The sequence below is a fragment of the Pyxicephalus adspersus genome, chromosome 3 (genome assembly GCF_032062135.1).
Source record: "Pyxicephalus adspersus chromosome 3, UCB_Pads_2.0, whole genome shotgun sequence".
NCBI classification, from domain to species: domain Eukaryota; kingdom Metazoa; phylum Chordata; class Amphibia; order Anura; family Pyxicephalidae; genus Pyxicephalus; species Pyxicephalus adspersus.
This window is the reverse complement of record NC_092860.1, coordinates 78,280,071-78,306,390: the sequence shown is the minus strand read 5'-3', so window position 1 is coordinate 78,306,390 and position 26,320 is coordinate 78,280,071. Positions and strand designations below refer to the sequence as shown.

Genomic DNA, 26,320 nt, shown 5'->3' with positions numbered 1-26,320 from the left:
TTTCCATGATGCTGGGTCACACGTTTTTTGGTATTTTAACCTTTCAACTATTGTGATAATTTATGGCCCCGGTATATATATATAATTATGGCCCTGGTATATGTATACATATATATATATATATATATATATATATATATATTGTAACAGCTGGCCAAATAAATCACAGGGTTTCATCCAGAATGACAGGTACATTTGCCCCAGGTACAGGTTATATGCAGAGTTTTTTTCTGTTTAGTCAGACAGTTTTCCTTTTGACCTGAAATACATCCTGTAAATTAGGCTGGGGATATAAACTCCCAGTCTGCTTATTCCTGTGGCTCTGTCTTGGTTGGTCTGGTAAGCTGGGAGGAGGTCCAAGGGGAACTGGGAACTGGGAACTGGGAACTTGGAACTGTGAGTAAAGACACCGACTTTGTTGCAAAAGATGTATGGTTAGGGCCTTAGAGTCCTGCACAGCACTAGGTTGGGCTGGATTGCTAGTTAAGGGGACTAACAGTGAGTTAGTGGCCAAGTGGCCAGGCTTTATTTTTGCTGTTTTTCTATTTGAAACAAACCCCCCCCCCCCTCAACCCTGTTGGCGGTTAGGCCCAGCCGGGCTACTGTTTATTGTTTTGTTGTGAAGTGCTGGAGAGTGTGCTGTAACACTTGCCTAAACAAATAAAAACTGCTGGTATTTTGGACTTTTGGAGTCTGCTGCCTCTACTCTGCCCTGTAAGCATCCCGTTATCATGAGCAACCCCCAGTGATCTATTACAATTTGGTGGAGGATGCGGGCAAATTAAGCAGCAAAGATTGCAGCAGTACATTTAAAGGGCTGGTGTATCGAGTGGTAGCAACATGGAGGAGGTCCTGAAGCAGCTGAAGATTGCTAATGCTGCTCAAAGAGAAAGTTATAATGCACAGCAAGAGACCAATCGTTTGTTGGTGGCACAACTGGCAGAGGTCTCTTGGGCTTTAGTGGAGCATCGAAAAGTGCTGACTGTGGCTGTGCAGCAGCTGGCAGCAAGGAATTTGGAGGAACTGCAGACTGCAGAAAGTATCCCAGTGGAATAATGCTCATGTGTTAACTGAGGAGCAGGCTGATGAATGTGGGCCTGTGTGATCTCGGGAAAAGTTACCTCCTCTTACTAAAGTCCATATTAAAGAATGTGATCCTGAGGTGGCGTTTAAAGATGTCCCTGTATTAGAATCTGGAGCCCATAAAAAGGTCTCTGTCTCAAAGAGGTGCGGGAAAAGTTTATTAAGTTAAGTGAAATGCAGTTTGGAGAAGATGTCCCTGTGTTGCCAGCTGAACAGGAGGCTCAGGGGCATGGAGAGGAAGGTGTTGCTACATCAGTCGATGTGAAGGCTGGAAACGTGATGGGAAACAATCCAAAACCAACAAAAAATAAAAAGGAATGTGTAAATAAAACTTGCCAATGTGAGCTCTGCAACTATACTTGTCCCAGACACTCAAATATTGATCATCCCATGCAGAGGCACGTAAGAACTCTGGGGAAAAGCTATATGAATGCTACATTTGTCATGTTCGCTTTACACAGGGTGGAACCATGAAAATGCAGATACGGCAAAAGCATACTGAGAAGGTGGCCAAAGTTCACTGTCCCTATTGTGATACAGTCTTCTATGACCATTATGCCCTTACTCTACCAAGGAGTAAAGATAAAACAAGATCTGAATAAATAAAAATATGGAGAAAACAAAAGACTTTTGAAAATCTGGAGAACTGATTTAAGAAAAGATGCTTTGCAGAGAGAAGTTAAAGTTTACTAGAGCACCGGGTCTCTAAAAAGAAAGTTGTTTTGTTGTTGGTTTGTTTGTTTTGTTTGACCAAGAAAAGGAATGCAGTCACCCCATCCTGGACAAATTTTATGGGGGAATATGTGTCCAATCCCACGGGGTCGAACAGATGGGGGGGGGGGGGGGGTTAATGACAGCTGGTGTGTCCCAAAAGTGTCAAACCAGTGTAGAAAAGGCTTTGAGGAAAGAGTGTGTTTGGATAGCTTTTTAGAAGAAAACCCAGGGACTTTAGGGCCCTGGAGCCAGCCAAGGGAGTGAAAGGATGGGTTTCTTAGCCCAACCCAATCCTGATTTGGGTTTAATGCACCTGCACTCAGGTGCAAGGAAGAAAGGAATTGATCATCAAGAGGTTGAGAAAGCTGGAGCCGGAGGGTTCCAGGCTGAGGAAGAGCCGGAGGGTTCCAGGCTGAGGAAGAGCCAGAGGCTTCCAGGCCAAGGAAGAGCCAGAGGTTTCCAAGCCGAGGAAAAGCCAGAGGGTTCCAGGCTAGGATAGAGAGAGAGCCAGAGGGTTCCATGCTGAGAGAGAGAGAGAGAGAGACAGAGTGGAATCCAGGCTGAAGAGAGAGCCAGAGTGGATTCCAGGCTGAAGAGAGAGCCAGAGGGTTCCAGGCTGAGAGAGAGCCAGAGGGTTCCAGGCTGAAGAGAGTGGATTCCAGGAAAGCCAGCGGCCAAACAGTACTACAAAGTTGTGAGTTAACAGTACTGATATAGTGTAAGTGTTAGGAAGAGAGGGCACCTAAGTGAGGTAGCCAGAGGCCCAGCCGGGCTACTGTTTATTGTTTTGTTGTGAAGTGCTGGAGAGTGTGCTGTAACACTTGCTTAAACAAATAAAAACTGCTGTTTTTTTGGACTTTTCCAGTCTGCTGCCCCTAATCTGTCCTGTAAGCATCCTGTTACCATGAGCAACCCCCAGTGGTCTATTACAATTTATATATATATATATATAAGAATGTTTCTTAGAAGTGTTTCAATGTATTATTATAGCACATGTATTCTTTATTTTTCTGAAGAAGCAGCCTTGGCATTCATTGTGAAATGTGTGAAGTAAAGGTACTACAAAAGGTAGTAGTGGGTACCCATAAAATACATGTTTTTGATAGTTTCTTATCTTGAGACCCTTTTTTTATAACTTGGGATCATAGTTTTAAATATAATTTGGGAAGAAAGCTTATTGGGTTTATAAGATATTCTTTGACAAAGAATGTTTCTAATGCATCTAAAAATATTAGTATAATAGTATATCCTCTGTGTATGTGGGCATTTAGAGCAATCCTACAGGCCAGCAGTAACATGATATCAATTAGTGCCCGGTGGAATATGCAACAAGGATCAGTTTTGGGTATTTGTAGTATTTGTGGTTCTTTTCACCATGTCAATCAGTTAGGATACACACAGTAATTGGAACTTTTTTGGGGGTAACCATAATGGTGAGTCGTAACAAGGCAGAGGGTATTGGCACGATACCACGATGTTCCTTCCGGAGCACACACTAAGTGGTGTCATAGATTAGCACTGGAGAGATGAAAACAAAAGAAAGTACTTGTTGCCATCCTATGGCCAGCAAGATCATTTACCTACCACCTCCATCTCTGTGAGGAAGCAGGAAGCAATGAAGGAATAAAAGGAGAAGGGTGCTGGCAATAAAGATGAAGAAATAGGGCACACTTCATGGGGGATATTTTATCCCTCCAGGTGGTGGCAGGATCCGCTCTGATGACCAACATTTTTCTGATCCTGTGATCCTTGAAAGCAGTGGTGGCAGTCTGCACCACTTTAATTCTTTTTTTAAACCACAGCTGCCAGCAGGCAGCACTCATAGGCAATGCCTGAACAACATGTTTGGAAACTTCATTGGGTCTGGCACTGATGCAGGCACTCTCAGAGGTGAGGACTTTTGGATGTCTAGGTTGGACCACTGTCTGGAGCTTGCATAGTATGTGCTAAAGCTTCTGACTAGCCCTGCAACCACTGTGCGGCCTGAGAAGGCTTTCAACACACCTGGAATTCTCACGAAGAAACAGACCAATTTATCTTGACAATTGAACATTCTCTTTTTTTAACTAAAATGAACCCTGTAAAATGTAGATATAATAATTATAACAGGGGACCACTAAAGACTTGAAAGTTATTTCCACCAAAGGGTTTCCCCTGTTAAAAAGGTTGAGAAACACTGCACTAAACTATTAATTGACTACTAATTGTCCCTTCTTATACATCTCCAGGACCCTGGCCACATCCAGCCACATCCATGCTTCCACCCCTTACTTGGGTGTCCTCCCACTTCCGGAAATACACTGCTCATAGGTGCCCACTGATATTCTCCAATAGGTGTCACTGTTGCATTGGGGGCCATCAGATAGCAGGTATGTTTATACACCAGGCAGTCTGATTGGAGAAGTCTTTGGAGTAGATGCTTCAATGCACAACCCCCATACCTCACACGTGGTATGGTGTGATCTTCCTGTTCAAGGAGGTGTTATCTTTACTTCCAGTTCCTTGGATCCAAACCACAGCTGGAGTCATCCTGCTAGATTTGTCTGCATTGACATTTCAAAGGCAACCCCCATTAGGGCTCACCAAAAGTCATATTGAACCCATCATTTAAAATGGATTATGCATAAGTGCTGATTTTTTACAATTCATGTTGTGCACTCCAACACCAAGGATACTAAGGGTTTTGTTAAGTTAAATGCTTATATTTAAGGACTGGTGTCCAAAAGTATGTTATCTCTATATTCTGAGGAATCCTAGAATTGTACCAGTAAAACCAAGAGTTGGGCAACTTCTCTTCTGTACCACGCAGGGACATGGGTCTTCTATAGGCATAATCTCATAAATCTTATAAAACCACAGTCCAATGGCAGTGGGTTCAACTGTCTCAATAATAGTGCCACAAAGGCCCTGGCTGCATTAACCATATGTTTGATTGCGATGCATACCGTTATGTTTATGATAGGCCTTTTGGGGTCTATAATTGTGATGGAGAAGAAAAAGGCAGTTCCAGAACAATCTAACTTTTGGGCATGTCCAGAAGATATGGTGAAATGAGCCCCTATCTAGGTCACATCACTAACATCTGTCGTATGAGGCCGATAATACTTGTGTAAACGTGTTGGGACCCTATACCAGCCTGACATTATCCTAGTAACCTAATTCCTGTAATTTACTGCAAATAAATAACTTTTGGGTGAGCAGCACAACTTGGGCCCTTTGGGGTTCAGAGTAATTCTCAGTTCTTCCTCCCATGTCCTCAATTATGTGGGGGAGACCCCGGAGGGCAGAGCATGTAGAATCCAGTACAATTCTGAGAAGGTATGTCTAGCTGTACCCTTCTCCACACATAGTCTTTCAAATAAAGTCAGGGGTCGGGAAAGGCTCTGTGTTGGGAGGGTATAGAAGGGTTTGTCGCTACGGCAAGTATAGTAGTGGTAATAATGCCTTGCTGTCCACAGGTGGAGGGATAGTGTTCCACTTTAATAGGGGGCCCACGTGGGGTAAAGCAGGGTGAGGTTTTAAATACCAGACCTGAAAGTCATTGTGGCTCATGGATGGGTGGCTTCCGCTTCAAGAGTTGCCAGGGTGGGTCACCTGGACCAGGAACCGGAGAGAGGTCACGCCACATCTGGAGGTTGACCGATGGAAGATCCAACAGTTGGCTAATGACAGTTGAGACTCCATCTCCGCATGTAGAATGGTAAAATGAAAGCCCCATCTGTAGTGGATGTTGTTTGCAGGGAGGGCTTCCATTGCTGGTCGGAGCGTTTGCCTCATATCCAGAGTGTCCACTGAGGTGCCATTGAAGATAACCCCATCACTATCCCTTGCCAGGACCATAATGGCTTCTTTCATGCGATAGTAGTGTAGCCTTCATGTTAAGTTCCATGGGAGGTTTGGGTCTGAGCTTTTGGGACCCAAAGCACAGTGTATACGGTTTATTTCTACAGGGGTTTCTGGTGGCCAGTGCATGAGCGTTTTGAAAAGGGCAGAAACTGCACATAGTAGATCTTTGAGCTTCACAGACTCAAGGTAGTCCCCATATCCTGATGTTGTTTCTCTTACTGCGGTTATCAAGATCATCCTGATGTTCGATCAGGTGCTGAATGGGCGTTTAGTGTTGCAGCGTGTTGTGAGATATGGTCCCTAAGTTCAGCCGTTTCTTTCCCCATTTTCTCCAGTCTAACTCCGAGATCACGTTTCAGGTCCAAAAGTTCAGAGTGCACGGTACCTGTCAAACGTTGCATAAAATCATCAAAATATTGCTCTGATGAAAAAGGAAGCGCACTTTCAAAGTGTTCTGAGCCCATGGATGCCTGGGATGCCTATCTGATGGACTGGGGTGGCTTTTGAGCAGTAATGGAGAGGAGGGATTACTTACCTCTGAATGAAGTGGAGAGAAGGGGGGGGGGGGGGTGCCTGAGGCCGCATATTGGAGCCAGTGGGGGTGAGTGCAACACTATCCTGTGTGACAGGTGCTGGTTGTGGATCCTGTGGTCAGAGGGGGGAGTCAAGATTAGCAGGGCTGTCTGGTTAGTCCTCCCTTCATGGGGGAGAGTTCTCCTCTCTTCCCTTACCCCCAGTGAGCATGTATGCTGGGTGTTGCGTGGCAGGGGGCATCTTGCCACTCGCCGGCTTATATATAGTAGTAGCTGTTAGCCGTCCTTCCTCGACGTGGCCACTGCCAAGGAGGACTGTTCTTTAGGGCCCTTCTTGCCAATCCTGGATCGTATGTCACGGGTCAATGCTGCAGGAATCCAGCGGATTAGTGGAACCCACCCGAGGAACGAGCAAACACATGTCTTACCTGGCCCGCATCCAAGCCACACCCTGACCCTTTTTTTTTCTTTTTTTTTGACTGATATACAGGAGACATTTAGAGGCTGCCAAATCAATATGATGTACTTACCATAGCTGCATTTAATAACAAAACATCATTTTGTTTAATTACCACATACCTGCTTTTGTTGGTGTTATATATATATAGGTAGCTGAAGTTTTTTGTTATTTGAGAGAGATGCTATTGCACATTACCACTTCGATCTGTAGACAAGCACATTCATTTCTCAAGAAGGACTGGTTATTCTGAGCATTACCTAGAATTTCTATATTATTAGTCAATTTGTCTTGACTATAAATGCACATACCTGGAAGAGATTCTGTTATAAAGCAATTTCCCAGGATCCTTGTTATGCATTTTAACTGCACAATGGTATTTAATTTCTTAATGAATTGAATGATGAGACTGTTATGTTATGAAACATCAGTGAAATTGCTAAATTGTGTTACTAAAGTAAAAAAGAAAATGAAAGTGGGATAAGTGCGTTTTTAATGGTAAGAAGCAATGGGTCTTATTTATTAACACTCTCCAAGGCTGGAGATGATACACTTTTATCAGTGAATCTGAGTGATCTAGCAAACCTGGAATAGATTTCCTAAAAGTAATTTGTCTAATGTACTCCTGTGATTTACCATCATCTGGTACAATGCATCATTCACCCTGTACTCGTTTTGCTGGTTCTATTCCCTCTCCTCCTCCCCAGTCTGTTAACTTCTTGTCTGACTGCTCCTTCACTCTCCTGCTTTCTCTGTACTCTTGCACCTTTTTTCTCTACTGCTACCGGTTGGTGAAATCTCACGCAACCTTGTTCCCCCCCACAACCTCTCTCTTCCCTACACTTTCAGCAAGATACTCCCTCCTCCTAACCCCATTACTATTCACACAACCCATAAGTTCCTACCTCCTTTCTTTGGCAGTCTATGGAGATCTGTTGGCAATAAACTATCCTCAATCCACGACTTTCTCCTCTGTAAGTCTCTAAACTTCTTGGCCCCACTGAAACTTGGCTTTCCTCATCAGACTCTGAGTCTGCTACTGCACTCTCTCTTTAAAACAACATTCCTGATAATGCTGCCACACTCTTTCTTTGGCTCTGGATAAAGTTGCCAACTTCCGCTACCCCTGTCCTGCTAACCTCCAACTCAGCACAAAAATCACACCAAACATCTACAAAAGCTTGTTCATGCACTGTTCCTACCTGTCTGACCACTCCTTTCAAATCTATCTGTCCACCCTGGAATTGTCTCTCACAGTCCTGGACAATGTTTTCATCTTCTATTCTGCCCTCTGATGTACCCCCGATATACAGAACATTTCAAGGTTCTGTCACTTTCATCTACCTTTCCCCAGGGAACACCAAATTCTTTGTACACGCTCTCATCACCTCTTCTCTGGACTACTGTAACATCCTCCTCTCTGGTATTCCTTAATGGACTCTCTCCTCTACAATCTAATATGAATGCTGCAGCCAGACTTATTTATCATTCCCACTGCTCCTCTTCTGCTACCTCTTTGCAGTTCTCTCCATTGGCTTCCATTTCACCTTGGAAACAAATTCAAACTGCTGTGCTTTGCCTTAAAATCCCTCCACAGTTCCTGACCCACCTACCTTTCTGACCTGGTAGAAAAATACAACCCCATCAGCTCTATTTGCTCTTCCAATGACCTACTAACTACTTCCTTTCTCATAACATGCACGGCTCCATATTATGTAAATTTGATTGGTAACTGGTCTTCTGGCCAGTCTTAAAATTGGTGTTATAGTGTGCATTACCGTCCAGATATATTTAAGTAATGTGTTTCAAGAGATGGATGAAGAACTATAAGTAGACAATACATTGGCAACAATGTCAACCAAGCAGCCTCTTTGTTACAATATAATTACAAATATGTTCAATATTGGCTATCCATTAAATACTCATCATGGAAGCAAAACCGAGCCAGACAAAGTACACTATATTAAAGCTTTTTTATTGCTAAGTGCTCCCCAATACAATAAACAGCATCAGTAGTGTACACTTAAAAAGGGTCACAAAATTAGCTCTGTAAGAAATATATGATAAAAAGCGACATACAGCATAATGAATATCTACATCCAGACAATAATAGAGTATGAAGAAAAACATTTTTAATACATTTTTGTCTTGGCAGTTATAAACCTAATTGTCTTTGTTCAGGGGTTGTCTTATTACTGATCTAGACTAAAGTTCTGACACTTGAAAACTTTACAGTGGTGTAATATGAAGCCTTTCAAGATGTCAAGTCATAACTTTGGGGTTAGCTTATGCACAATACATTATGTGGAAAAACCCACACTTAAGTTCTAAAATCTAGTTACAGGTATGTTTAAAATTGACTTTGTTTCGTTGCGTTATCTAATCTTCAAATTCTTACACTTGATTTCTAAGCCTAATTATACACATCACTGATGCGTAACGTTTTTGGTGTTATAATGGACAATTCTTTTAAGAGAACTTGTTTGTCAAATTTAACTAGTTAATTTTACGTGAAATTGATTCATCAAATGATTGGTTTTTAGCGCCATATTTTATGCAGTAGTTTCAGGTTTAGCTTATGATCTATATTTGCAAGGACTGTCGTGCAAGAAAACTATGCAAATGCTATAACTGTAAATATTCAGTAAATAAAATCTATCAAGAAAATCACCTTTTAATAAATATCTTCACTTTTATATTCTATATACAAGTACTTTACAGCTACATGAGAGAGCGAGACTGGTGTAAATGGTGAAAAGATGATCATGGAGACCATGTTGCAAACATATTATTGCAGTCAGAAGCATTGTGGTTGTGAAAGGTGAGGTGAAAAAAAATGATTAGATGGCATAGGAAAAAATGATTCCTTTTAGGAAAAAAAGGTACATTAACTAAATGCTTGGTACTTGTTTGTTGCTTGTAGCTCAAGGCTCCTTTCCATAGAAAGAAATTTGAATTATGTCATTTCATTAGTAATGCTATTCTACTTCTCTTAACTTCCTCTGAATAAAAAAGTTGTCTTTTAGAGTTCATCCTACAAAATACTACTGTTTCACTTGCATCTTCCAAATAGAAGATGGAACAAATTCTTCTTGGTAAATTAATCTCTTCTAACTATCTTCCAAGCCTTTGCTATTTGGTGGGACAGGCCTTTGCACCACAACAAGAAAGCAATGATTGATAAATGATGTACATTTGCTAAAACATAAATGTATATGTGGTTGACTCTGGGTATGCTCTAGATAAGTAGGAAGTTGGTCTTGCATTTAGGGAATGGCTTTAAAATTCTGAGAGATGTGCCCACTAACTTCTCTTAGTTAATATTTGTATTTTCCTTCCTTTTTTCCAGTAATATATAAACCAATACCTACGTGAGGATGTTGATAACAAAGGTACAGTAATAGTAAGTAAAGTTTTAAAGGATTTAAAAGACATGCACCTGAAGAGTTTGTAAATGATACACACCCAAGAAATTAGGAAATACTTTGGTCAGGTCAACATGTTGCAAAAACAAAATGAAAAAAAAAAATAAAAAACACTGAATTAGGATTTGTGGAAGAGATTCACCTCGTGGAATGTACATAAGGCAGATTGTACTGACAGGCATATAGCACCGAAAACAAAACACAAAACCAGTAAACAATACATATTCAGAAACAAAATGAAAAATAATACTGACTTTGCAACATTCAAATATCTACATAACAGCTGAGTAAATTGCTCTTTGGAGCTGGAAAGAAGTGTCACTTGCCTTTAAAGGAACAAGAACACTAAACTGATTTATGGTTCATGGGCCAGTGAATGAACCCATTAGTGGACCGGAATATTCAGCAAATTGTGGCTGGGAATCTTTGGTGTTTTTTCCTATGATAATTTCAAGTTACAATTCAAAGCAAAGAACAGTTGGAAATGGACAATGAGTAAGTGAACCAGCACTTTGCACTTTTTAAAGCAGAAAGCACCAATGTGTCCTTTTGCTCCAGTCCTTAAAAATTTAAGTTCATCTTTCTATTGAGGAGGACTGTGAAGAACGTCTCCTCTCTTGAGGCTTATCATTTCTCTTTAGGGTTTTTACTGAAGAAAGAGCACCTGTTGAGCTGAGGTTAGCACCTGCTGCTGGTAATTTATGTGCATGGATGTTGCTGTTGTGAGTTGCTGCTGAAGGAGGAACAGCAACAAGCTTAAAAGTCTTACTTGCTGCTAGATGTGATCTTCTTAATGCTGTATCCGATGTCTTTGCTTGATTCTCTGTTTGGGACACTAGGCCAAGATCTGCATTGCTTTCTATGGAAGAAAGAATGGTTAAAAGGCTTCTAGCTTCAGATCCAGTTTCTTCATTGTCAGATGATAAAGATGTGGGCATCATTCCTGCTCTTGATGCACTGGGATCAAATGAAAGTTCATCCTCAGTTTCCGCTGCCTCTGTGAGGAACGCAGGAGGCGACTGGGTGCTACGTTTACTGCAGGATTCACAGCAGAGCTTGTTGTAGCCTGGTATTGAACAGTATCGTGCAAGTACCTCCATTTGGCAGAATATGGATTTATCACCTAGGCATGGTTCATCTGAAAATAATCAACAAAAACATAAATGATTAGGTACAGTGCAATTTAAACATATAAAACAAATTGTTTTTAGGTAAATACACTAAACCAAGTACAGAATAAAGACAAGGCACCCAAGAAAGGTAACTAAGCGTCTGGGGGTTTAAGAGGTGGTACACAATTACCATGATAGTGATGCTTATGACTATTAACCCAGAATGAAATGAAAATCATAGAGTACTTTTTCTGTGGTTCATTTTATATATATTTATATATTATCTATATCAATGTAATATGCGTTCAACTAGAATGTTCTGATACTGTTGTATGCATTTTGGCAGTGCCAGGACTTTCAGGTTAGTTGCAAGGCATGATTACATAACTATATGAACTGTAAGGAAAGGCCATCAAATAAGGTGAGAAGACTGTTTGATGGTAAAGGTGGTGAAACAAGATCAATAGGCAATAGAAACAAGTCAGAAAATTTCCAAACTGAACATAACTGGGAACAGCATATATTAAATTAATAAGTAGCTGGGCACTGTAACTAAGCAGAGATAAAGAGCAATTCTACCTTTTTAAAATTAATTAGTTAATTAATCAACAGTATTGTGCTACTGAACATTTTGCTTTATTTGTTTATTTGTTCTAAGCATTGTTGAGTTATTCCCTTTTCGGAATGGACCTGTACAGTTTCAGTTTTGGTTCAAAAATATGTTCTCTTGTATGCTCCTGAATTCCTGCATGCTGCAGTTTTGGTGTGCTTTGGCATAGGGTGCAATGATAGTCATCCTGCAAGGATGGGTTGGCAATGTAAAAAGAAAATTTTGATTCATACTGACGCATAGTTTTCCCAACAAATGTCTAAATGAAGTGTAAAATAGTACATTTCTGACTAGCTTATCAGTAAGTAGTAAGTGGTTGCATGAGACGTGGTGGTGCATTTGACAAATGAAAGCTGCCTAAAAAGCAAGGAATCTTTCAGTACCTGATAAACTATTTCACCTTACTTTGCATGCTGTTCATTATTGTGATAGCAATCACCATTCTTTAAGTTTCATAAATAAATATAAGGGTCACAAGTAACCCAGCTACCTTTTTGCTACCAGTCAAAATTCCTGTTTATTTATTTCCTACATTTGTATAACACCAACTCTCTCTTGGAGAGCTTATAGTCCAATGTCATATCAATGTGAATTTGAGTTAGCAGACCAGTTTACTCACACTAAACCTATTTAAAAGTTTTAACACTGTAGAATTTCAAATACAAAGAGGGCAAATGATTCTTAATTACACATCCACAATATTATAAATATTTTTAGGGTGGTCAAGTTGACTACTTTGTCAAGGACCCTATTTGCTTTTCATTCATCTTTGATGGGAAATTTATGTCCAAGGTAGAATCCCAGCAGTAAAAGGGTATACATCGTATCTTAGAAAAGTAGGAACTAGACAACAAACATTTCTAGCTAACGGAACTAAAATAGTGTACAAGTAGAAGAACAAGAAGAGACTTTGAAGCATCTAAAAAATGAACTGTGTGCATGTTCTGTAAGAAGAGTATGTAGGCCATGGGTCTTCAAAACTACAAAACATAACATTTTAAACATGAGTTGCATTGCATGTACATTGTGGATATATTCTTGAATTGGAGGGAAACTAAACAGACTATGAAGCTGGGAAATGCCATTGTCTATTCTTCTACTGTATACATTTTTTTGCAACTATTTAGATTTAGGAAGTATCAGCAAATCAATTCAAAAAGTTTCTTTATTTAGATATGCATACTTTAAAAGGTTGCTATTTATAAAGTATTACTTGCTGTAAAAAGTTAACATATGTGATAGGTATAATTGTGGTAAAGCAATGCATTCCCCTAAATAATTTTAAATGTGTCAGTTTTTTCTTTTTTAATAAATTTACAAAATTGTTTAAGTTTCTGTTTTAATGTTGTCATTATGTGATACTAAGTGCAGAAAAAAATACACATGTACACAATTGTAGCGCCAGGCTGCAACATAACAAAATTAAAAAAAAGTGAAGGGGGTCTGATATCTTTTGAAACTGCTGTATGTAGGTTGAACTGTTGTTTTATGTGCTTTTCAATTGTTCAACTGGCAGTACTCAACCCAGGGGTGGCAGCCCCTGTATTCTGACCCAACTTATCAGTAACCACTCAAAAACAGCCGGGTGGTTGCTAATAAGTGCCGGGTGGTGCACCCAGTTAAAAGGGCCCGGGGAGAACACTGAACTGGTAATATAACATATATAGTATGTATATATTGTGAGGGGTTACGCTCAGGATCGCCTTTGCTAGGGTCAAAGGACACTTGTCTGGTTCATCCAACCCAGATCACACACCGAGGTATCAGCTTTAAGCTGGCTTGCAGCCAGGTTTATTGAATATTGCAGATAAAATAACAAAACAGCAAAAGAAAACCTTGCCTGTCCTGCACTTACTATGCATCAGACGTCCCTGTCTATCAGCTGGAGGGCTTCTCCCTGTCAGCTCAAAACCAAGCTTTCAGCAACCTTCTACTCACTTTGAGCTCACTCACCCAGACCGACTTTCTGAGTCTCTCAGCCGAGCTCCCTCACAGACCGACTGTCTGTGTCTCCAGCAGAGCTCACTCACACAGTCCACCTGAATAGTGCAGAGAAGGTATAAAGCCCTACCAGCCAATGGCACCCCAAGATTGAGTTAGGGACTAACCTCCTAAAATCCCCTTTTGCTGTTCCCAGCCTCAGAGTGTGCAGGGGTAGTACATCTCAGGCTGCCTTGCTAAAGGATGCAGTGCTCAACCCAGAAATTTTTTAAAGCCGGGTGGGAAGAAATTTTAGGTGGGTAGCAGCCCCTGTATTGTGACCAAACTCTTTAGTAACCACCCAAAAACAGCCGGGTGGGTGCTGAAAAGTACCGGGTGGTGCACCCAGCTAAAAGGGCCTGGGGAGAACCCTGAGATGCTTCTATTTTTTTTTGTCCTTGCTGCTGCAAGTGACATGGCTGGACAAAACAGGCAGTGTGGGAAACTGCGGTGGCGCACAGCACGGAATTGCAGGCCCGATAAGCGTATCCTAACACAATGAGTTTGAATTTTTTTAAACCATTTCTATATATAATTATATATAGATTTTATTTTAGTTTTGGATAGAGTGCAGAAGGATGAGAAATCCTGTCAGAGTGTTACTGCTATCCTGTGCTTTTTTACTCTTCACAGGGAAACAGGGAAATCAACAATAATAACAAGCTTAAAGGGCTTCCAGCATCCCTGTCTAATAAAAAAAAACATGTTTCTGTTGGAGTTTTCTTCAACTCCTGTCCTGTAAAAAGATGTACATGGGACAGGTAGTCAGGGGAAATCTTCCATTCAGGACATTAGTAAAACCGATTAATATTTACTAATCACACTCACCTACTATTACTAATTATTATTTATAATGCATCATTACACAAATATGTTTTCTCATCATATAATACAGAAATTACCATTTTGTGAGCTAACAGGAATTTTAGCTAGAGTGCAGATGCAGACTTTTTAAAGGAAAAATAACCTTTGCTATACAATATGTCACTAGAAATATAAGTCATCATAGTGACACTGCTTGCTTTTGGCTACAAATTATGCAGCTCTATACAGTACAAAGATCTTGTACATCACTGTCTGCCCTCAAGGAACCTTATTCAATTATGTAACTGATGGATTTCTGCAAATTGTAATGCTCTAAACCTATATTTGTAAAGAATTTCATTTTCCAGAAAATCAAAAATAATATAAATCTAATATCATATTCACAGCTGAATGAACTGTGTGCACTTACCTTGGAGCTCATTAGAGGCTTTTTATAAATGTCTATTAAATTTCTTCTTAATGGTTGGCAAGTGCTGTTTCCACTTAAATCTTTCAGCTAGTGGGAATTGATCTGTGTACCTATAAATAATTAAAAATCTAAAAACTACAATTTCCTGCATGGGTTGCATTGTTGTCAGTCTTAGATCATGCCCAGCAGATGTCAGGGAATAGCTTCAGAATGACAGTTTACCAAGAGTTACAACATTATATAGTGGTTTGAACATTTTCATTAAAGTTAAAAATAAATAAAATGAAATTTTAAAAGCTGTCTTTCCCTAACAGGTAAATGTAAAATACTGCACAAAAATGTTGTATTGTAGATTGAGGTCTGAGCTCCTTCACATGTATTAGGTTATCTTTATCTGCTTTTATCAAACATGTTGCTTACAGAGCTCAATGGTTCAAGCCTAAAATTCCCCATCTAACCGGGAGAATCAAAGCCATGGCTAATTATCTTCCTTAACAGACCTCAAAGGGTTTGGGCACAGCATTTTAATTAAAGAGATATAGACTGCAAGTGAGCCACCTAGTGGTAGATCAGAAACCCCTCAGTGGCAGATTCCCTAGTACCAGACCTCCCCAGTGAAAGACCTCATTTGACAGATCCTCTAGTAACAAAAAAAAAAAACCCAGTGGCCAAGCCCTTAGTGACACTTCTGAATTGAAAATAATTTGGACTGATGTAAGAGTTTGGATTACATCAATAAATAAGTATGTGTTATACAGTTTTCAGAAAATATATTTAAAACTAACATAGCAGGGAGCAGTATCTTCCAGCTCATTAACTGTTACATAATAACATAAATGTCAAACAGTTCTGTCTAGGTGTTGGTATCAGGCCTATTTATATAATCTTGAATATTTATTAATAGTTGGTTTTGGTGCCTAGGTCTGTGTAACCGGCTTATGCCATGTTATATATATATATATTAAATTTAATATATATATTAAAAATAAATTATACATAATAGAATGTTATGTATTATTATTATTATAACATCAGCCTTGAAAATCACTGTTGCTGCCCATCAATTTATAGTCACCTGCAGGGTGTGCGTTGTTATGTTGACCCTATTCATTACAATGAATGGGGCAGGACACCAAAATGGACAGAAATGTATGTAGCAGTGATTTGCATCGCTTTGTAAGAATGTCAGTCATTGCTTTCCATGCAATGTCTAATGCTAATGCATGTATCATGTGAGGTGCAGTGTACTGCAATCAAAACTTAAGACTAAAACAACTAGCTAAATATGGCTAAAGAAGATGAGGTGTGAAGCAAAAGTACGAAGAGCTGAACCCATTGTTACTTCCCATTTTCACTGTATCTTAGTTGCTTTCCATCCGGATAATCGCTAAAACTGTCATGGGCACCACAGAAGGTCTCAGCTGTACTAGTAAACAAGAGCAAACAAACTCAGAGCCGTACTGGTAGTTTAGAACTTACAATAGGTCTCATTTACAAATGTTTAAGGAACTGTCTGAGGTAGTTTATAAGCCGACTAGTTTCTGACTTTTATTTTACAATTTTGCAAAGGTAAAAACTTATTTATTGGTGGCGCCAACATAGAATGAGACCCAATACATTTTGATGAATTAGACCCATTGTTTACTTTTACTTCAGCTATAAAATATTGTAAAACATGATCAATTATTTTTGTACTCTTTTTGACTGCAATGATTGTTAGACTATGTACACACGACAGATGATTCTTGGCCGAAACTGGCCAATAGGCCGAAAGGGCTTGTCTCGGACGAGAATTTAACATGTGTACAGCAGCCATCCAACATCGATCCTGAAGGGAGAAGGGTGCAGTGGGGTGCTATTCACTTGTTCCCCTCTCCATAGAACAGAACAGCGTTGTATGTACAGCGCTCATTTTTCCAAAGACAAAAATCTAGAGTGCATATGCAGCTTTAGATGCAGTATAACAATTAATTCTACTCATTTGCATGTACTATACTGTACTAATAAAATCAAACTGTGAATAAAAGTGTTTCCTGCAGAGAAGATAATAAATAATGACTTCCATTGTTGTCAGTTTTTGCAGAAAGAGAAATGAATGCCTGAAGACTCCCTGGAAATATTACTACCAGGAGCGCTAATTTCTTGACACTCCATTTTGCTTTAGTGGTTCCTCCCATTACCATAAATATTACTACAGAACACAGTAGTAACATAGGTAACATGAGGTCACTCAGAGGAATCAATGAATACAGACAGGGACCAGGAATGGTTTCTAAGGAATATCGAAGTGTTGATTTGTTTTTTATACAGTTATTCAGTCTTATAGACAGTTTTTTAGACTGTTATTCTTGTAAGAAACATGTTATGCAAAGGGTGGAAATCCTTTGCCAGCATTTAAAGAAAGTACTGCCATATATGAATTACTTGGCTTCTAAACAACTTATCAGAAATGACCACAGAACAAAAATTAAGCTCAAGTCTGCCCATGGGATCCAGTTAAAATTGGGAGCTGCGTTTTTGTCTGTATGGCTTTTGTCACTGTTCCTTGCAGATGTTAGTAGACAGAGATGATATCATCTGCTACTGCTACCATTTTTACATGTTTGAAGGTTATAAAGGTTCACTTTAAAATAAATCCAAACCTAATCTAAAAAATATAATATAGTTTAGCAAGTAAATGTAGTTGCACTCTTGGGGGAGAGTTAAATAGACATTGTACAGGCATAGCTCAGTATTGTCATTCTCAGTGAGCAAAACCAGAGAAATGACATGCAACTAAAAGTGATAATAATATATAAAATTTATATATTATATAATATATTTATTAACATTTTTAAACTGGCTAAACCTTTAAATCTCACAATATTAGTGAACAATGTGCTAAACTAAATTAAAATCCTCATGTAATATGTTGGCGCTATATAAATCCTGTTTAATAATAATAATAATAATAATGTTCTTGTTCAACCATGCCATGAATTTACAGATGGATTTAATAATAACAAAAGTTTGCCATCTAGTGGTAGTTTGATGTACAGCAATTTTTAACATTTTCTGGCCATTGCTGGAAAGACAGAAATTCAAGTGGTAGAATGGCAAATATACATAAATCAATGAAATGATGGCTGGTTTAGAAAAATATATAATAGTAGTCCTTCGACTTAAGCAACAGTAAGCAACTAACCTGATTTACTACAACAGGGGTCAGCAAACTCCAGGCTTTAGGCCAGATACGGCCTAGCCGGTAGTTCGTTCCGGTCTAACGCCCCCTGGTCGATCTTGCCTAATGCTGGCCGCGCAGCTCCGGAGTCGCGGGTTGCTGGCCAGATCTGCCAGGGGGCGTTAGGAACTACCGGAGCCGCTGGAGCTCCGGTGCCGCCTTCTTGCTGTTTCTCCCCTATTTACCGCGGCCGACATTGATATTTCTACCACCGCCGTAAATAGGGAAAGCTACCTGAAAGAAAATGCCTGCAATACATACGGAGGAGAAGGATTTCACTTCAGGGTGCGTTCCCTGTGGGTGGGCGGAGCCATTAGTCTGGTCCTAGTGTGCTCCCGCCCACCCCTGAAATGACCTAGTGGCCATAAAAGTTTGCCCACACCTGTACTACAACAGTGCACCCACGCCAGGGCATGTAACAAAAATTAGTCCTAAACATAAGGAATATATAATAGGCAGAACTAAAACCAAAATTAACAAGATACAAATGAATAAATAGCCCATTAAAAGTATTTGTATTTGTCACTGTTTATACACTAGGATTCCTCCAGAAGGTGTTAGGGGTTCAATGAGCAATGAACAGTTTTTGCCTCTCAGGTTAGTTGAGCTGACACCAATTATCTTTGGCTATCTGTAAGCATGACATTCTTTCCACTGGCCAACAATGTAAGAGGCATTCTTCCCATTGACCACTATGCTAATATACTGTGAGCTGTAGATATAGTATTTATTGTATGGGTTCCTAAAGACCTGAAAGTTAGTTCAAGGGTTTCTTCATGGTAAAAAGGTACAATCCATTTGGCACACATGCACCAGGTGCATTCAATGAATTGGAAAACAGACTGCAGGGGTGTGTAGAGTCATACCAGGACGTGTAGGTCTACCTCTTTCTGATATGTACAATAGGATTTTAACTTTTGTGTTTGACTATTTCCATCCTTAAAAGGTTTTAGGAAAGTGTATCCCATTATACTGTAGCTCTTTATCTTTAGTAGCATTCATGCCAGACTAAGTTTAATCAGTATCATCTTGTTTTTTAACTCTAGTACTCATAGTTTTTATCTCTCAGACTCAATGCCTTTATAAAGCACATTTGTACATCCATTCTTAACATAAGGGTACAAGGAAAAAATAACATCAAATGAACTTCCTTAGAACTGAAAGAAAAATCTACCCTGAGCTTTTGGCTTTACAGGCTTTGTGATTCTGCTCGCCAGCTTTATCAATTCAGTTCTTGTAAAGAATGTGTTGAACTGTGAAAAGCAATACATACCATTACAAGGCGCTAGCTTGCATTCCCTTACAGATTCTGGTTTCTCTCCATCGCATTGATCACCTGAACGACACAGAACTTGTCTCACTTCAATACCTTCACCACAGGTCACGGAGCACTGCATTAGAAAAGATCAGAGCTGAGATCAGTAACGGTAATAATAAACTGTGAACCTCACATCTGTAAGTATTGTACTGTGGTATTATACTGCCTTGTTTACTCTTTAATTCTGCAATATTAATCACATATCTGCTGCAGTTTCCTTTATTTGTTTGAAACCAAGATAGAACATTATGTACATAACACTAATTGTTGTTTTACCATATCCAAACAAATTAAACTAGAGAAAAGTAGCACTACCTAGGCCATCAGGTCTGCTTTACAGGTGATTTTACTTTCTGGATAGATATGTGTTACACACATATTTGTTTCTCTATAAAATGTATATATTTAACAGCAGCATGCAGTAATATACATCAGACTTCTGGCTTTATATGTTGTCTAGACAGTCAATGGTTGTGCAAGGTGTGACATTAATTGGTGCTATCCAAAAATAATTATTTAGTACCCATGGTGAAAAATTCTACTGAAACCTCCTTAAACAAAAAAGAAAATCAGATGGGGCTGCATTTTCCCCTAATGACATTTGTGGACTACAAAATAAATAAATACTATATCCACCTCTGCACTACAATAGGACAGATTTGACTGAAACAGAGAAAATGTTTTGAGGATAAAAATAATTATTTTAATTTCCTTTTTTTTTTTCAAGAGAAATACTGGAGCTAGCTGCTCTTGCAGAGATCTTTAAAGGGCCTATTTACACTATTTACACAGAAAATGAACATAAAATTATGCATGCACGCATTTCAGCAACATGGCACACCAAAATGAATAGTGGTAGAGTGCTGTTAATTCCTGAAACACAAATGCATGGGATGTCAATCAGAATGAATGTACCACAAGGAAAACCGGGATAGATAGTAGCTTTTATCTTTGATGTTTTGTTTAGAAATGGGGCTAAAGCAGTGGACTGTGAGATGAGACAATTTGCTGCTGTTTGATGCATTTGGCCAGTGTCAGGGACTGTCCTAATGCTGGTAAAATTTGATATAATGTGTACTATGGGAAAAGGATGAAGTGCACTCCAAAGTTCATTTATACCAAAGATTTCCAAAATATTGGCTTATACTACTCTAATACATATGATGATCAATATTTATTCACTATATTATTAGTACATTTATTGTGATCTCCTAGATTGTAAGCTCTTTGGAGCAGGGTCTTCTCCTCCTCCTGTGTCCGTATTTGTCTGTCATTTGCAACCTCTATTTAATGTACAGCACTGCGTAACATGTTGGTGCTATATAAATCCTGTTTATTAATAATAATTGCCTGTGCTTTGTTTGATGTATATTCACCTACGAGTAAGCCAATCGGAGCACCCCCACAGCTTCTACTAACAAGTGGTTGCTGTTTGCCATTGTTCTTGCTGGCTGTCAGGTATAAGAGAATCTGCTGGTCCATGGGTGCTCATCGGTAAACAACTGATAATAAAGAGATATTGATACTTTACACTAGTCATGCACCCACCAACCAGTGAATGGTTAGCCTTATTGGGATTGTCCTTATATTGGAAATAAATTATCTTGCTTTCTGTTTAGTCTAAAAGACAAGAAGTGAATAAAAATATCTACAATGGGATACATATGGAGAAATGTGTCTCCATCTATACTGTGAAATAAAAAAATGCATTTAGGCACACTTTATACTTAATTGTTTACCATTCCTCCAAAAAAGTGTATTTAGATTAGCTGTTGATCCTATGATTAAGTGCAAATAGTTTATGATTACCTGAGTCATCAATAGCACAGTTCAGTAACTGTAAATTTTGTACTGGCTGGCAAATGTATTCCTTCCCCACTTTAGAGAGCATGGCACTAATCAAGTGACATTGACTGATTGTCCTAGTAATGACTAATTATGTGTAGATTCAATCTCTAAGTTTTCTTCCTTTTTGGGTTGTTTGTTCAGTGGTCTATTGAAGTATTTTTCAATTTTTATCTATTGCTGAAATAATATATCGTAATACCACACTCAATAAAAATGCAGCCCTTGGGTCATTTTGCTATTAGTAAATATAAACAAGTTCAGGAAATGGCAGAGAAATGACTGTTTGGCTTTGTTTGATATTTAATCAGTCTGCAGGCCTTCATAGCATTCAGCCTCAGGGGCTGGTAAAAGGCCAGATTTTTTAGATATAGCCACAAAAAAATCCCAAGCAGCACAATCAAAACTGCCTGGTTAGTTCCAAAAGCTAAAACTTTGTAGATACCCTCAAGGATTAAGACTGTTCTTTCCTGCACTAGATTTTACGTAGATATGAAATGTTAGCTTTATTTAAATGGGCATGAATTTAAGGCATTTTTTATTTGTTTTTTTACAATGAGAAATTGACAGCTATCTTAGGATACTTTTGCTCCCTTACCATACGGTACAATGAAGATAAGGAATAATTCTGCACCTAAAATACCAGCGAATGCTTATGCTCCTATTTATCTTTATTCACCCTTCTCTTCAATGAGAAAGTGGGAAATAACATAGAATAAATGTAACTTTGAGGTCTAGAGTTGGTTGAACACTTTACTCCTAAGGTAGTTGTAACAGTGATTTGGGGGTATATAATCACATATGTGGCTTTGTCCCTCCATATACTTACCAAATTCATATTAAATGATAACAATAACATACTCCTCACATTACACACACTGTTATGTGAACAGTTGAGATGTCTTCACTCCAGAATTACCTACCTAATGAAATCACTGTGATTAGTTCGGTATTTGTACAACAAAATTTGTGGACATGTTGTGACACTGACCTCAGACCAGGCACCTGTCTTCCACTGCGCTGGACAGGGATTCCGGTTGCATGCTCGTCGGCTCTCTGGACGTTCTCCGCTACAATACTTGCTGTGAATTGATCGATTTGTGCCATCATGAAGGGGTTGAATGCATCGTACAACACGAATCTGATAGCCAGAACTTCCACAGCTTTTTGTACAGTGTTCCCAGTCGTCAGCTACCCAGCTGTAAGAAATACAACAGGAGTATTAGTGATATGAACAAAAGTAGATACATTTTATTGGAGAATGAATGCATTGCTTTCTACTTCTTTCAAATAATAGTTTCAGGTATAATATTTATGTTTTACCAAGCCTTTATCTATACAAGTACAGAACATGTAAATCTAATATGATTATGGAAATCACAGCTCTCCATAATAAATTTCATATTGCACTTGGGAAGGTGAAATCATAAATTTGAAAATAGTATTTATTTTACCTTAACAGACTCTGTCATGAGGAACAAAAACCAAAGCTGCTGTAGGTATAGAGTTCTGGGAAATAGGCCAATAAGAATGTACAGTGAGAAGCAGGCAAGTTTCAGCAGGAGGTAATGGAGCTTTGCCTGTCAGACCAGCATGGGCTTTAACTGTACCAGAAGAGTTTGGAAGGGAGCTGCAGGACTGTGTGTACTGCAGCGGGTTTGATCATTAACATACACCTCTTAGGCTGCGTACACATGTGCAATATTTGTCGCTGGAAACATGTCACTTCCTGCATTGTTCGAACGATTGTATCTAGTGTGTACATTATTGGTGGATTATATTTGAACGATCGTATCAAAATAATCATGATTAGTCGTTGATCGTTTGTTTTCAAACAATAATTTTTGCACATGTGTACCTAGCCTTTGTAAAAAAAAGAGAAAGAAGTGACAGGTCCTTGAACTCCTTTGCAGTAGCACAACTTCAAGAACAAGCCTGCTGACTGGATGGACTGAAAAGTGAATCTGCTGCCTCCTCCTAAAAGCACATGTGCACCATGTCAGAGCTGGATTGCTTCCTAGTGCAATCCTACTAAGAAGGTTGTAGGTGTATGATGCATGTTTGCATCTGAGCTGCTCTTTCCCCAGTACAAGATGTAAAAACAAAGCAGCTTGAGGCAGGCAAACAACTTTAAAGCAACTTAAATGTAAGTCAAATCAATTCAGAAACACTAAAGAGCACACTTCATTTTACTATAAATGAAGCCCATGTCTATGAAAAACCCAAGGAAAGTGAGTATTAAAGCTAAAGTACTGGCCATATACATAACAAGATTTTTGAACACAGGCTTAAGTAAATTATAACTTACAAATTTCGGTACACAGTTATTCTAATTAAGTATTATGTTTATGGACAGCGTTACACTAGCTGTGTTTATTAATAAACCAAATAAAAATGAATAAAAACCTAGCAACTCAATTAGGTCTTTTTATGTGCCTAACTTTTTACTTTTCACTAAAAACATTCATGTATAAGTCCGGGAAACATGTATGCAGCTACTTTTATGGCATGGGTAAATAAAACCCTTTTTAATCATACAAAAATTTCTTATATAGAAAAGCTAATGCCAGACAGAAGGAATACTTACACTGGCTGTGTACACTCCTGAAGATTGCACATCCGGCGGATAGGTTTTGGCTTTTTGTTGGCTTCACAGAAGCTACGATGAACCATTTTGTTATCACTTTTCCTTCGGCAGCCATATTTTGTATACTGGAAACCTTCAAGGCAATAAAAGAAAACAAATGTTTGCTGTTGGAAAACGGGAAAACTTTCCTCTTGCTATAACATATATTGTTATATTCTAGCATTTTCAATGAAGTACCTATATGCTTATCAAAGGATACACTCAATCCAAAGGGATTTTATTTATCCTGTTTCCTATTTACTATAGGAGTTCAGGCTGTTCACTTAGCAAAGTGTATTATAGCTCTGAATGATAATTGACTTAGCTTAGTGAATGTAGTGAAAATTCACAATTATACAATTATTTTGAAGGAAATTAAAAAAATAGTAAAAAAAAACATTTTGGCTTGAACCTAATTGGATGGTTGCAGTCAGCAGACATTAATCTAATTCACTAAGCTAATTGAAAATTACTTTGCCAAGTAAACAACTTGAACCCCTTTAGCAACCCTAATTCTATAATATATTTACTGTATTTTACCAGTAAATAACTGTGATTAGAAAATGGCATTACATAGCAGAGCATTTGCTTTTTAAAAGTCATGTCCAGTCACATGCTTGGATTTACACACATTTGCTCAATAAATTTCATTACCAACAAATGATCTTTGATGAATGGACATTTGCAAAGGACGCCACATACAAAGCCTTAATTCTACATGTGAGACGCGATCACTCAGGTGATCTGGCAGACTACTATATTAACTGTAAATGAAAGTTGAAAGCCCATTATCATTACGTCACTTCCAGAGCATGCATGGTTGTATGTATGATTATTTGTTGACTAACAACATCTACACATTATACACAAATTAACAGATAATTGTCAAAACAAATTTGCTCAGATGAATTGCTCATTGCAGCTAGAATAATACTATGAATCATCATCTTTTGATGTTGTTAGACACTTTTTTTTAATAATTATCCAATAATGTGTCTGATCATTAATTTATCTAATAACTATCTATCATGTGTAAGTTTTACATAGAGTGGGGAAATCTTAGACCCTCTACCAATTTTATATGCTGTCCCTGTTAGGGAGATTCACCCCTATATTCATTCTAGTGGCCATTAACTCTGGGACAGAAAGTGTTAGAAAACTCAAAATGTTACAGCTGTCACTAGAACAAAAAGTAAGGGGAAATATTTAAATGAGTACAAATCGTTTATGACAGCTAAAATGGTAATTTCTTCACTTTGGAGAGACTTAATCCCACTTTCTGTTCCATCTACAAGACAGGAAGCCTGAAGATATCTCCCTAGAAAGCAAACAGCCAATAAAGGGCTTTTAATAATTTCCTATACTATCCAATTCTTTACACTTTAGGCTTTAAGAAATCAACCTGAAATTGTGAAGACAGATGATACATTTCAACAATACAATGAAATGGTATTAAATATGCTCCCTCAAATCATAATTATTCTTTGTGTGTTACAAAGTTTTAACATAATTTGATGCTTGCCTAAAACTCAAGCTTTCTGTAAAATTCTTACCTCCACCACAAGGTTTTGAGCACTGAGACCAGCTCTTCAAAGCCCACTCATAGGTATCAAGTTCTTCCTGCAGCACGTTATTATTGTTTATGGATGGCAAGGAGTCCTCATGAATTATGTATTTATAAGTTAAGCCGGACTTTGTGTCATTCTCCTGGGGTATCACCTTTGCAAAGCACAACACAGATCAAGTGTTAGGTAACCATATCATAACATTTTGAAATACGGTATTCTGATAGTACATGGAAATCAGGACATTGTGCATGGAGAATACAAAACACCTCTACCTTCAAATGATCCTGCCAGCCAAATGAACTTTCCCCATGAATATTTCTGGGGTTTTGGGTCTTGCTGAAATTTATATGGTGTTGGCTGCTAATGAGCTCCAAGAAATGGTTCATTAGATCTTTTAATTTGTTTTTTTAGACAGAGGCGGCAGTCAATAAAAGTAAAATAAATCAGAAGAGTGCTACCAGATAGTGTTTTTTATGTGAATTTGCTTCTTTAGCACGTACAACAAAAAACAAAAGTATAAAAATCCTATGCTATTGTTTTAGCAGTAGCCTTACTGAAGTAATTACACCTTGGCCTTTTGGTATGCAAAGCGATACAAATGCATACAATCTATTTAATGTACAAAATTGCTCTTGGTAATAACAAACAGATAAAACATGTCCTCTAGATTCATCATTTGAACTTACTAAACCACTTAAAAGGGTGATAAGTGCAAAATGTCTAATTATAAACAAAGTACTTAACATAGC

General features: G+C 38.5%; 1 protein-coding gene across 2 annotated transcripts in view; it reads right to left on the bottom strand.

Moving 5' to 3' along the window:
• Window positions 1-8,591: 8,591 nt before the first annotated feature.
• The window catches only part of ADAMTS3 (ADAM metallopeptidase with thrombospondin type 1 motif 3), a 130,377-nt gene continuing 112,648 nt past the window's right edge, over window positions 8,592-26,320 (bottom strand). For both annotated transcript variants that reach the window (XM_072405353.1, XM_072405354.1), the window contains 5 exons: window positions 25,557-25,722; window positions 23,965-24,097; window positions 22,369-22,576; window positions 19,488-19,605; window positions 8,592-11,196 (listed from right to left, as the gene is read on the bottom strand). In XM_072405353.1, coding sequence (XP_072261454.1) covers window positions 10,634-11,196; window positions 19,488-19,605; window positions 22,369-22,576; window positions 23,965-24,097; window positions 25,557-25,722 — 1,188 coding nt within the window. In that variant the 3' untranslated portion in view covers window positions 8,592-10,633. The remainder of the gene's footprint in view (window positions 11,197-19,487; window positions 19,606-22,368; window positions 22,577-23,964; window positions 24,098-25,556; window positions 25,723-26,320) is intronic.